We start from the raw sequence: 11,980 nt of genomic DNA, 5'->3' as shown, positions 1-11,980 counted from the left end.
CTTAGGCCTTAGGGTGAAATTTTTAGAAATGGGTTAGAATTGTGCCCAATGTGGGGTGAAATCTCTCACGCCAAGTCACGGGAGGGGATGTGTGAATAACATAAGCATTTCAGTTTAATGGTGAGAGTGACTCAAAGAAGACTCTCTATCCAACGCATGGATTTAGGCGTCGGTGGATTAATGGTGTACTTAATTGATACTTGCAAGGTTGATCGATCCTCTCTCCACCTCCAATCTTTTTGTACTAATTTTCTTCCCCTCTTATGAAGATGGACTAAAAGGGTGGCAACCTATGTTGTAAATTTCTTTTATTTAGTTTTAATGTTTAAAATTCCAATTTCAATTACTAAAACAAAAATGCCTCTAGGGTCGTTACCACTCTCTCTATTAGTTGATAGCATCATCCGTGAAGGAGCAATTCCTTCATTCCTTCATCGATGGTGAAAGAAAACTGCTCCTAACATGTAGAATTGGGATCTTCTTCAATGATATTTAACCACCGGAGTCGATCTTACACTATCCATGGGTTGTATGGTGGTTCTGATTAATATTAAGGATTTTGGCTATTTGGTCTGTGTTTAGGGAAATGTAATCGAACCTTTATCGAACAATCAGAATTATCACTTCATTCTCCCACACGGCATAACTAGGATTGAAGACTAGGTACTGTTATGTCATCTGTGGTGTTTTACAGAGAGAAAAGCCAATGGGTCAGGTTTAATTGAGTTGTAATCCCGATCTCGGACGAGAACGCTTCATAGGCGTGCAGATGGAATCCACTCTGGGGGATTCACATGGTCAGGTTCTAGTCGTGCATTTGATCACTGGGTCATTCACTCAGACCTGGTTCTCTGGTTGTAAACTTATTACTTACAACCTCACTGAGTCTGATCAGTAAATGAGTCAGATTCAATCTCTGGGCTTTAAACCTGGTTTTAGATGCAATATTGCATCTGGAGCTTTCTTTCTGTCTTCCTCTGTTGAAATCAGGGTTGAATTATCTAACACACAGATGAGTTTCTGGAGCTTTCCTTTCCTGCTTTCTTGAAATTTCAAACAGAAAACAAGTTTTACTTAAACAAGTATATATACTTTAAAGCGAAAGAACTGTACATGGGTACTCAAAATCAGCTTGGACAGCATCCCTTTTCCCCTTTCAAACTTTCACACTTTCAAATCAAAGTACTAACTAACCACTAATAACACACTTTGAGAAAAACATCATTTCCTGAACCTCTTGAGTATGGGTTTCATACCTTCCATCACTGAATTGATGATAAGGGCACCCTTCAAATTTGAAAAGCAAAATGGTACGTTATGGACTTTAGAAGAAGGAGCGTTTGGTAGGAGCCCTTCCTATGGCTCTCAACAGATTAGATATCTCAAAAATCTTGGCCACTTTAGTTCCCCTCTTGGCTTCAGCCGATGCTCTCCTCTCCTCTGCCTTTCCATGTGCCTTTGCCACCTCGTTTTGCATTTGCTCTAAAGCTCTGGCCCTTTTCTCCTCTAGCTTCCTCTGCAAAAAGAGAAACTTTATTGTTAATAACCTGAGAATAAGTTAAGATTTGTAATCTAGAGATGTGAAAATTAGATCCCAATTACCTCAACTTTCTTTAAATTAGATTGAGCCTTCTGGACCTGCTCACTCTCCCAACCATTGATGATGGCATCTTCCCTCTTGAATCTGTTATTGACCTTGGCAATCTTGGCAGTCTGCCATGCCGATATCTTCGATTCAATCTCTTCTTTCTTCACTTTTTGCATGGACTTTTCTTCAGTAAGACCACCATTAATATTAGCTGAAGATGAAGAACCACCAACATGGTCCAAGGAATGGCTGTGATCTGGGACAATAGCTAATGGGTTTGTTTCCTCTGCTGGTACATCATCATCTTCTCCAATTCTAGCAAGATTGTTTCCACCTTCATTTTCATTGCCTGTGTTCCCAATTATCGATCCTGCAAGTACTAGAGCATTAAATTCTCGACTCATGGTTGTGAAATTCTCACTTGAAACACTGTCACCACTAGATATGGTGGAGAATCTAGTCTCCCAAGAGTCACTCCGGCGAGCTCTGTTCTGCGACGGTGGTGGTGGTCGAGGGGGTGTCAGGGCATGAATTTCCCTGACTACTTCATCACCTTCATTTTCTTCTTCTTCTTCTTCTCTTCTTCCATTGCTAGTAGAAGAAGCCCTTTGATTAGAACTCGACATGTCAAGTTCTTAGTACTATACTACTTTATGAGTAATGTCTAAAGAAAGAAGATCGATCAAAATGGAGGAAATGTTAGGAGTTAGGACAGCTCTTGTTTGTATGCAAATCACAGCTTAAAATAAAAATTTTGAAAATATAAGTGTCACGTTTGTTCCAAGAAAATAATTAATGATAAATTTGAGCCATTCATATATAAACTTACAATTAGGGGTGTTAATTTCCAGCCAGAACCGATTGGACCAAATAAAACCGACTGGTTCAGTCTGGTTTAAATCAAACTCTTATTGGTTTGGGATTTTATGAAAGTGGTAGAAACTAAAACCAAACTAGATTGATGACAGAAACCGATAAATCTGATTTTTTTAAAAAAAAAATTCAGTCTGAAATTGGACCAAACCGACCAATTGATTACAATTCCAACCAATCTAGATCGGACCCAGATTCCGGTTTTTTAAAGAACCAAACAAAAATAATGAAATTTCAAAGAATGGTTCGGCTCATAAATGAGGCCGATGTTGACACCCACAGATGTTAAATTATTCAAATAAAATCCAATAATCCAAAGTTTTAGAGATAAAAAGGAAACTATGATTTTTTATTTGTTGTTGATGTCGGCCAAAAGAGATTGGAGGAATCCAACTCGGTATTTTTAATTTTTTTGGGTGGAGTGGACCCCACGCCCCCACCTCTAAGATGCGCGTGAGATTTGGACGATGGGATGAGTGACATGTGGTTGAATGTGGTAAGCTGGTGGGACCTACATCGAAGTCACGTCAACTTTGTCTCCATGCAATGGATGACGTGACATTGAAAAATTAATGGTGGCACACTTGTGAGGGAACCTTTGGGTCTATAAATTATCTTCGGTTATTAATATGTCCACGTCTCACGCCCTCCATTGAACGAGATTTATTTGTATTCCATATAATAGCCAATTAAGTGGGAACACCTGGATAATCCCTTCTTTTGGAGCTTTCCTACTGATGTGAAGGGGATCTCACACGTGTCCTGGTGTAGACAACTAAGGTGGCTTCACCATCCACGTTTCTCTTTTGGTTTGTCCTTGCTCAATTAAGAACTTGAACACCCGACCTTTATTTGGATCCGGATCCGGATCCGGATCGGATCGCGATATATTATTGACTACACTTTTCTAGAGAATTAACACGTGATTGAATCATTAGCAAAACCTAAACTATATATATATATATATATTTCTATGAGTTCACCTGACTAGGTAAACTAGAGCAGCAAATGAAGAAGAATATCCTCTTTGGGTAAAGACAGACATAGGAAGCGTACCACTAAAGAGCGATGAAATATTTCGTGCATAGAAGATAGAGAGGTCATTTCATGTGAGAATGAGAGAGATCAACAAAAAAGGTGCTATTGTACCCTCAGGAATTGGCCCAACGAAACTTTTCATCCTCGGTGTTTATTACACACAAGAAGGGCAAGGTGTTGGCACCTCGAACTCAAAATTTGTTTTATGATGAGGTGTAGTGTCTTAGGCAACTCACCCGAGCTTAAGAGGTGATTAACTCATAACTAGTGTTTTAGGAGACCATCAAAGGAAATTATAATCATTTAGGTTTCCAAGATCGAAGAAAGGAGAAAGGTTTGTTGCCCAATCGCATGGCCCTTGTACCAGAGCGAGAAGCTAATAAGGAGACATTCAAAGGTATCCAATAGGAAGAGTGTAATGGTCATTTCACCCCTTGTGTGTGGGCACAAGGAATCATGACCAGACGTCACTTTAGACTTTTATCACAACTCACAAGGTAGATGTTCAAGTGATAAGGTCGCAGGAAAGTGGCCTTGGCATATTGGTCTATAGGCATCATTTGATTTGTGGTTTAAATCTATTGATCCAAATTAAGGTAGTACCTTCGCTATATATATGTTCTATAAAGTTGTCTGTAGATTATGTGGAATTTATAATATGCCATGTGTCCAATCATAAGAGGATTTGATTAATACTTTTTATTGGATGGGCCCTACTTTAGGGATCAATATAATTACATGAAAAATCCAATTTTCAATAAAGTAACGCATCCACCCACCTATGTCGTCCTCTGACTAGTCAAGATAATATTTTATATGACTAACTATAAAGCATGGAAAAATGGAAAAAAAATTTTCTTCCTATTTACCGGTCGGTAAAAAGATCTCTATTTGGTGCTGTTTCCTATGCTTTTTCATAGGGTATCGTAAGATGATGTCTCTACCTCTGTGTAGATACTCAAACGTGCTCATTCATTGACCCAGACACTTGTGTAGAGACCTTGATGATCGTATGTCTTTATGTGATAATATGATGCTTTTCTTATCCTTAATTATACTTCCTTATCATATAAAATATAAAAAAATGGCAAATAGTGAAGCAAATAAAGAAAAAATATCATAGAATTGAAGTTGAAAGTCAGATTTCCCCCCCCAAAAAAAGGTAATAAAATCTGATTTTTTTATTATTAAAAAACAAGAGCAAATCCATCTAATCCGGCCTGATTCTCGGCAATCCTAAGATCAATCCCGACTCGAGACTAATCCAAAAATCGATCCCAAGATTACGAACCATGACTCTGTTCCTTGCTGGTTAGGGTATTTCCCAATACAGATTAAGACTAAATTTAATTCGAATTAAAGACATAGGGCCTACCCCATACCCACCTCAGGTTAGGGTTTCCCTACAAATTGGGTAAGCAAGGTTGGCCTCAGATCTGTCTCATGAATTTCAGAAACGTCACAAACCTTGTGACATCAATAAAAACCCTGTTATTAACATGGAGTGACGACCATGCATAACCATATGTAGTAAATACATATGAACTTTTCTCTCGTATCTATTGTAAATTTTTTCCTTCTTGAGGATGAATAAAATTTTGTCCCTTCCGTAGAGTTTTTGAAAAAAAAAAGTGAACGTAACGATTTATTTTTTACAATAAAAGAAAAATATAACCAAAGGAATCATTAAACAAAATAAATAAAGAAAATTCAAATAAAACATATAAAATAATTAAACAATTGATTAATATACAAGAGAATTGACCTTAATTATGCAGAAATTTTCAACAAGGAATATAAAGACATTATATAATTAAAAAAAAAAAAATTCATACCTGTGCAACAGATGTATATTTTCTTAATGACTTAACTGATCAGATGTAGACTATAATGTCGACGATTCTGAATATATAGGTAGGAAAGGTAGCATTAATATTAGAAGCAATAGCAAGAACAAGGGTGATAGTGAATTAAAACTTACTGATTAAGCTAGAGAATTAAGATATAATGATAGAAGGCGATGTAAGACTTACCTAATAAGATAGGTTTGTTATGAAGGATTACAAGGTAATAACTAATAACAGTGAGGTTCGGGAGGAAGAGACATCTATATATATGTACTGGAGATATATATGACTTACCTAAGTAGCATAAACTTCCTAATGAGTGAGAGAGAGAGAGAGAGAGAGAGAGAGAGTATATTTTTGGTGGTAGGCCCACCTTGGACTCAGAGAGGGACCCACTAGGGGCCAGCAAAGGGGTACAAGGCCACACTTATTAAACCTACCTACTAGTACTACTTAATGTCAAGAAGGGTGGGCTATAGGTTTGGCCCAGCAAGCTCGAGTCCGCCCTGAGCCCAACAAGTACTGGGTTAGGTTTTTCAGCCCATGGGCAGGTCTAAGGTTGATATTTTTAGACCTAGGTAGGACCAGACCTGTTCTGGGCGAAGGCCCTAGGCTGAGCCTGGCCCTATCTGGCCATGTATATACAAATATTAATTATAGATAATAATATCATACATTCAGTCAAAAAACAGCACTAGCCCGACCGATCCTAATCCTAAAATGACAAAAATAAGGATTGCCAAGGTCAATCAGGACCAACCTGCCCTAGCACGACCCAATCAGGGTCAATCAGGGCCGGATTGGGTTGGGTTGAGCTCAATAAGATGGGCCTGGGTTTAAAAATCCAGTCCAGCCTGACCCAATTGAACCCATAGTACTCTCTTTCCATGTTTTTTTTTTTTTTTAGGGGGTAGAAGTACTCTCTTTCCATGTACCTAATTTTATTGCCATGTGGGAGAACAAAAATTTGGTGGACATATGGGCCATAAGATCGGACTCATTTCATTATATTAACTTTCATCCAACATGTAGCGTATATCTAACTACCCATAGAGCTTGGGCACGCAACCCAACACCCCACATGTGTGTTAGGTTGCGTGTCCAAACACTATAGGCCGTTGAATGGTGCGCTACACACCATGTCGCGCTATCAGAAGACTCAAATCTCTCTAGTTAAGGGTTGGAATTTTCACACTTTCAATCAATGTGGCTCAAAACAGTGAACCATTTAGGAAGCCATTCTGAAATGAGGCCATGTAAAGCCAATTTCCATTTTTTTCTCTATATGGGTTTCTTCTTAGCTTGCAGTTTGGCACTTGAGAAAATATACCTTTGTCCAAACCAGCTCCTACACCTTATCCTAGAAAGTAGACAAGAATATAGTTGAGAAACCATCACGTTTGCCAAAAGGATTCTGTCCAGCACAAAACTATTGCTTTCTCTTCTTTTCTTTGCTTATTAAGAAACCATTGTGACGATTCTTCACCTTCATGAATGGAGTAAATGAGTTTGAACACAAACTTCTTTTCTTCTCTATGTGGGCTTCTTGCCTTGCAGTTTAGCCCTTGAGAAAATATGCCTTTTGTTCAAACCAGCTCTTACACTGCAAGATTGTGATCATATACTTTGGTTACAATAGGAAATTTTGGAAGACACTTGCTTCAGATTGTATATACTTTGCTCTTGTGAAGTGCAAGAATAAAGGGAAAATGACATTTGCAAAGCCCATCTTGTTAGGTAACTCTCATTATAAATCTGCCCATTGTGAATCCTTCTCATTCTCATCTTGCAATCTTTCTCTAACTAAATTTCCTATTGTGAGCCATCGATCTCTTCATACAATCTCCCATTCTGAACCCTTCTCAAATTCTCTTCTTGCAATCCCTCCATCTCGATCTCCAAATTTCCTATTGTGAGCCATTTCTTCTTCATACAATTTCCCATTTAATTAATTACTAGCCCTTCTCATTCTCTTATTGTCAGTCTTACTGCTGTCAGCTTCTTGATAAAGTTCAAGAGCTCTAGCTAATTTGGCCTTCCTAACCAAGAAAGGATATGGCAGAAGCAATCCTTACTGATCTTGCAACCAAAATCTTAGAGGGTTTGGGCTCTCTCCTTATCCAAGAGATTGGACTAGCATCAGGAGTGAAAAAGGAATTGAGTAAGCTGAAGGACTCTTTATCCACAATCAATGCCATATTGTTGGATGCAGAGACGAAGGGTTCAATGAGCCATGCGGTGAGAGATTGGTTGAGAAAGCTTAAAGAAGTAGCTTACGATGCTGAAGATGTATTGGATGAATTTGCAACAGAAATCTTGCGACAGAAAGTGGAGTTTCGAAACAACAACATGGTAGTAAAACAGGTACGGAGATGTTTTTCGCTTTCAAATCCACTTGTTTTCCGTTTGAAAATGGCTCATAAGATAAAAGGATATTATAGAAAGGTTAGATGTTATTCGAAAGGATGATGAGGTAGCTAAATTTCAGTTTAAAACTCAAAGTGTGGGTATGAACATGGATGATGACAATACTAGGAGGCATACCGACTCTTTTGTAATTGAATCTGAGGTCTTGGGTAGAGACAAAGATAGAGAAAAACTAGTAAAATTATTGTTAACTTCTTCTTCATCAGGAGGAGGCAGCAGCAATAATGATGGAGAAGTGAATAATAATGTGATGGTGATTCCCATAATTGGGATTGGGGGTTTAGGGAAGACAACACTTGCTCAGTGTGTGTACAATGATGAAAGGGTGAAGACTCATTTTGAGTTGCGGATGTGGGAATGTGTCTCATTTGATTTTAAAACTTTGACAAATAAAGCAGGGTCGGAATTTCGGGTAAAACTATCGGGAAAGAGATATCTGCTTGTCCTGGATGACGTTTGGAATGAACATCCTGGTGAATGGGAGAATTTAAGAAAATTCTTAATAGGCGGGGCAAGTGGAAGTATGATATTGGTAACCACCCGGAGTCAGGTGGTTGCATCAATCATGCAACCATATAAAAATCATCACTACATTTTGGAAGGGTTAAATGAAAATGATTGTGAATCATTATTCAATAAAAGGGCATTTGGGATTAGAAATGAAGAAATAAACCATCCTGAGCTAGTGGGGATAGGGAAGGAAATAGTGAGAAAGTGTGGAGGAATGCCTTTGGCTGCAAAGACACTTGGGAGTTTGTTGTGCCATACAAGAAATAAAAAGGATTGGTGGGATGTCCTAGACACGGAAATTTGGAAACTAGATGATGAACATCAGGAAATCCTACCTGCTCTAAGGATAAGCTACAACCATTTGCCATCCCACTTGAAGCAATGCTTTGCTTATTGTTCTATGTTCCCACAAGATCATTTAATAGATGTTCCTGATTTGATCCATCAATGGATGGCACATGGGTTCATCAAACCATCACCACCACCTACTAGATCAGGATCAGGATCAGGATCAGGATCAAGTAGTACACAATTAGCAAGAAGGTCATTAGAGGACATTGGGAATAGGTATTTCAGGGAATTATTATGGAGATCATTCTTTCAAGAGGTAGAAGAAGATGATTTTGGCAACATTGAGTCTTGCAAAATGCATGACCTGGTTCATAATCTTGCTCGATGGGTCGCAGGGACGGAGTACTACTCCTCCTCCTCATCATCTTCTTCTTCTTCTAATATTAATTCTGATCAGCCGGGAGTCAGAAGACACATGGTGTTTAATGTTGAGGAGGAGGGTGACACATTAAATCCTCGAAATCTTCTGATGATGCTCTCTGACAAGCCCCAGAAGTTGCGGACACTTTATTTGGAAGGTCATGATGAGTTGGGAATTAGAACAGGATTCATCGTCTCACCTTTGCGAGGCTTGCGCGTGTTAGATTTAAGTGAGTTAGGAATCAAACATGTGTCGAGTTGCATAGGTTACCAGCTGCAACAATTAAGGTATCTTGACCTCTCCTGGAATGATTTCGAAACACTCCCTAATTCTATTTGTAGGTTATATAATCTGCAAACATTAATTCTTGAACGTTGTCATCAATTTAAGGAGTGGCCCAGATCATCAGATATGACCAAAATGGTTAGCCTTAGACATCTTGAGTTGATGCACTGTGAGTCAATAAGATACATGCCACGTGGGTTGAGGCAACTCACTTCTCTTCAAACTTTGAGTTCTTTCTATGTGGGAGAGCCCCCAAACCCAAACACAAACCCAAACGACAGAGGAAGAAGAAGAAGAAGAAGAATAAAGGAAATGTTTTTGAATAAAAAAATGGCGAGGGGAGGTGGTGTTGGTGGACTTGGGGAGTTGCATGGCTTAAACCAGCTTGGGGGTTTTTTATGCATTGGTGGGCTTGGAAATGTGAGAGATGCCAGAGATGCTGGGGAAGCAAATATGAAGGACAAGTCGGAGCTTAAATCTCTGAAATTGAATTGGAATATTGGCAGCGATAGTAGGCTACTATCGCTGGAAGATGAAGAACAAGTAGTAGTGTTGGAGAATCTCCAGCCACATACAAATCTTAAGGAATTGAGTATTGGAAGCTACAAAGGCGTCAAGATGCCACGTTGGGTGATACAGTACTCTTCTTCCCTGCTCCCAAATCTAGTGAAACTTAACCTGACGGAATTTACTAATCTCAGATATTTGCCACTGATTGGTGAATTCCGTTGCCTTAAGCATCTCACTCTATATTCTCTAGATGCCCTCAAGTCCATATGCAATAAAGTGTTGTTGGTGACTACTCCTAAGGAAGGAGGAGGAGGAGGAGAAGAAGAAAGAAAACCATTAGGAGGAGGATTAATGGTACTATTTCCAATGCTAGAATATCTTCAACTCAGATCTATGCCAAATCTGGAGAGGTGGACAATCTCAGTAGTAAAAGCCACGACAATGACTTCGGTATTATTAACAGAGGAAGAAGAAGAAGAGGGGGGGGGGGGGGGGGGGGGGGGGGGGGGGGGGGGGGGGGGGGGGGGGGGGGGGGGGGGGGGGGGGGGGGGGGGGGGGGGGGGGGGGGGGGGGGGGGGGGGGGGGGGGGGGGGGGGGGGGGGGGGGGGGGGGGGGGGGGGGGAGAAGAAGAAGAAGAATCGGTAGCAGAAGAAGAAGAAAAAGATAACAATCATTTGCATTTGCTGTCTTCGATGTTTCCACGTCTCAAGTGCTTGTCTTTAAAAGATTGCGATAAGCTGACAAGAGTACCAATGCTTTCAGCCTGGGGAATACAACATCTCACCTCTCTTCAAAATTTGAAAATCACAAGACTTGGAAGATTAGTGTCTCTGCCTGATTCCCCTGCTCCTGCAACACTAGAAGAGCTGCACATCGAAGACTGTCCAAGTCTGCTGAGATTGCCAGACTGCTTCTTTCAGAATCTCAACTCACTTTCTGAGTTTGCGATTTTGTCTTGTCATAAGTTGGCATCTTTACCGGAAGGGATTCGGCACCTCATTTCACTGAAACGCCTATACATTGTTTACTGTCAAGGCTTGACAACATTACCGGAGGGCTTGGGAAGTCTCTCAGTGCTTGAACAGCTTTGGATTTGGGATTGCTCTAATTTATCGTCTCTGCCAGAAGGAATTCAACACCTCACTACACTAAGCACGCTGGTAGTTTGGGGATGTTCAGGTTTGAAAACGTTACCGAAGGGCTTGGGAAGTCTCTCATCGCTTCAAGAGCTTCGGATTCGGGATTGCTCTAATTTATCGTCTCTGCCAGAAGGAATTCAACACCTCACTGCACTAAGAACGCTGGTAATTTCAGAATGTCCAGGTTTGAAGACGTTACCGAAGGGCTTGGGAAGTCTCTCATCGCTTCAAGAGCTTGTGTTTCGCAATTGCTCTAGTTTATCATCTCTGCCACAAGGGATTCAGCGCCTCATTGCATTGAAAGAGCTGAGAATTGAGGATTGTCCATGTTTGAAAGAATTACCCGATGGACTCCGAAACCTCGCATTGAATGGTGTACTTAAAATTTCAGATTGTCCTAATCTGTCTCTTCCTCCGATTTTTCCTGAGGTTTCCTCCTCATAGAAGATTGTTCAACCCAACTGAGCCATTCCCTGGGGTTCAGTTCAACCCTCTTTATTTGAAGGAATAATGTTGCCAAACGACTGTGGAAAGAATCATGCTTATCTTCTTCAGGTCCGGCTCTCTCCCCCCCCCCCCCCCTCTCTACAATTCTTCCCCCTTTTTTTTTATCTAATTATTTTGTTTGGGGAAATAATTGCTTCTTAATCTTCTTTGCTTTTTTGCAGAAGAGAAATTTGTAGTGAACCAGAGTTATTGGATCAAGTCCAATACTTGTGATGCGTTGTCCTCTTCTCATCCAAAGAATATGAAAACTTAAGGGAATTAGGTTAGTTTTTTTTTCTTTTCTTTTCTCCATATGAAAATAAGAAATAACATTAGATAATGGTTTAAACATCATTATTCTCCATTTTCTTTCAGAGTTTTGTTTTTTCAATCAAAGAGTGCTCTAAGATCTCCCTCTTCCCTCCCCCTTCGTTTTCTTGGAAAAAAATTTCTTATCATTTTCTTGACTGGATTTTCTGGTTAAGTTCAATTTTTTTCTTTCTTTTTTTTATTATTTATAGAAAAATTCTCTTTTTTCACTTGACAATTTCTATGAGTGTCCTTT

The 11,980-nt window shown here is 39.7% G+C and overlaps 3 protein-coding genes across 3 annotated transcripts; 2 read left to right on the top strand and 1 right to left on the bottom strand.

Annotated features, from left to right (window-relative positions):
* Positions 1-1,215: 1,215 nt before the first annotated feature.
* LOC122642900 (remorin 4.1-like) lies at positions 1,216-2,241 on the bottom strand. Its single transcript, XM_043836518.1, has 2 exons — positions 1,603-2,241; positions 1,216-1,516 (listed from the first exon to the last, which is right to left on the bottom strand). Exons 1-2 carry the CDS (start codon positions 2,212-2,214, stop codon positions 1,325-1,327), a joined length of 804 nt encoding a protein of 267 aa, XP_043692453.1. The 5' UTR covers positions 2,215-2,241; the 3' UTR covers positions 1,216-1,324.
* Positions 2,242-7,401: 5,160 nt separating this feature from the next.
* LOC122643800 (disease resistance protein RGA2-like) lies at positions 7,402-9,410 on the top strand. Its single transcript, XM_043837383.1, has 3 exons — positions 7,402-7,710; positions 7,811-9,282; positions 9,386-9,410. Exons 1-3 carry the CDS (start codon positions 7,402-7,404, stop codon positions 9,408-9,410), a joined length of 1,806 nt encoding a protein of 601 aa, XP_043693318.1.
* A 200-nt stretch (positions 9,411-9,610) lies between these two features.
* On the top strand, positions 9,611-11,373 carry LOC122643799 (disease resistance protein RGA2-like). Its single transcript, XM_043837382.1, has 2 exons — positions 9,611-10,216; positions 10,411-11,373. The coding sequence occupies exons 1-2, from the start codon at positions 9,611-9,613 to the stop codon at positions 11,371-11,373; spliced, it is 1,569 nt and encodes a 522-aa protein (XP_043693317.1).
* The last annotated feature ends 607 nt before the right edge of the window (positions 11,374-11,980 follow it).

The sequence above is a fragment of the Telopea speciosissima genome, chromosome 10 (assembly GCF_018873765.1).
Source record: "Telopea speciosissima isolate NSW1024214 ecotype Mountain lineage chromosome 10, Tspe_v1, whole genome shotgun sequence".
Taxonomy (NCBI): Eukaryota; Viridiplantae; Streptophyta; class Magnoliopsida; order Proteales; family Proteaceae; genus Telopea; species Telopea speciosissima.
The sequence above is the reverse complement of the archived record's forward strand: the minus strand, read 5'-3'. Positions and strand labels throughout refer to the sequence as shown.

Bases quoted from the DNA above. Each gene is read 5' to 3' on its own strand.
- LOC122643799 (XM_043837382.1), top strand. From the start codon at position 9,611: ATGGCGAGGGGAGGTGGTGTTGGTGGACTTGGGGAGTTGCATGGCTTA. The intron at 10,217-10,410 runs GTAAAAGCCACG...GGGGGGGGGGGG, and splicing joins AGAGGTGGACAATCTCAGTA to GGAGAAGAAGAAGAAGAATC.
- LOC122642900 (XM_043836518.1), bottom strand. From the start codon at position 2,214: ATGTCGAGTTCTAATCAAAGGGCTTCTTCTACTAGCAATGGAAGAAGA. The intron at 1,517-1,602 runs GTAATTGGGATC...CTCTTTTTGCAG, and splicing joins CTAATTTAAAGAAAGTTGAG to AGGAAGCTAGAGGAGAAAAG.
- LOC122643800 (XM_043837383.1), top strand. From the start codon at position 7,402: ATGGCAGAAGCAATCCTTACTGATCTTGCAACCAAAATCTTAGAGGGT. The intron at 7,711-7,810 runs GTACGGAGATGT...GTTATTCGAAAG, and splicing joins ACAACATGGTAGTAAAACAG to GATGATGAGGTAGCTAAATT. The intron at 9,283-9,385 runs GTATCTTGACCT...CATCAATTTAAG, and splicing joins TACCAGCTGCAACAATTAAG to GAGTGGCCCAGATCATCAGA.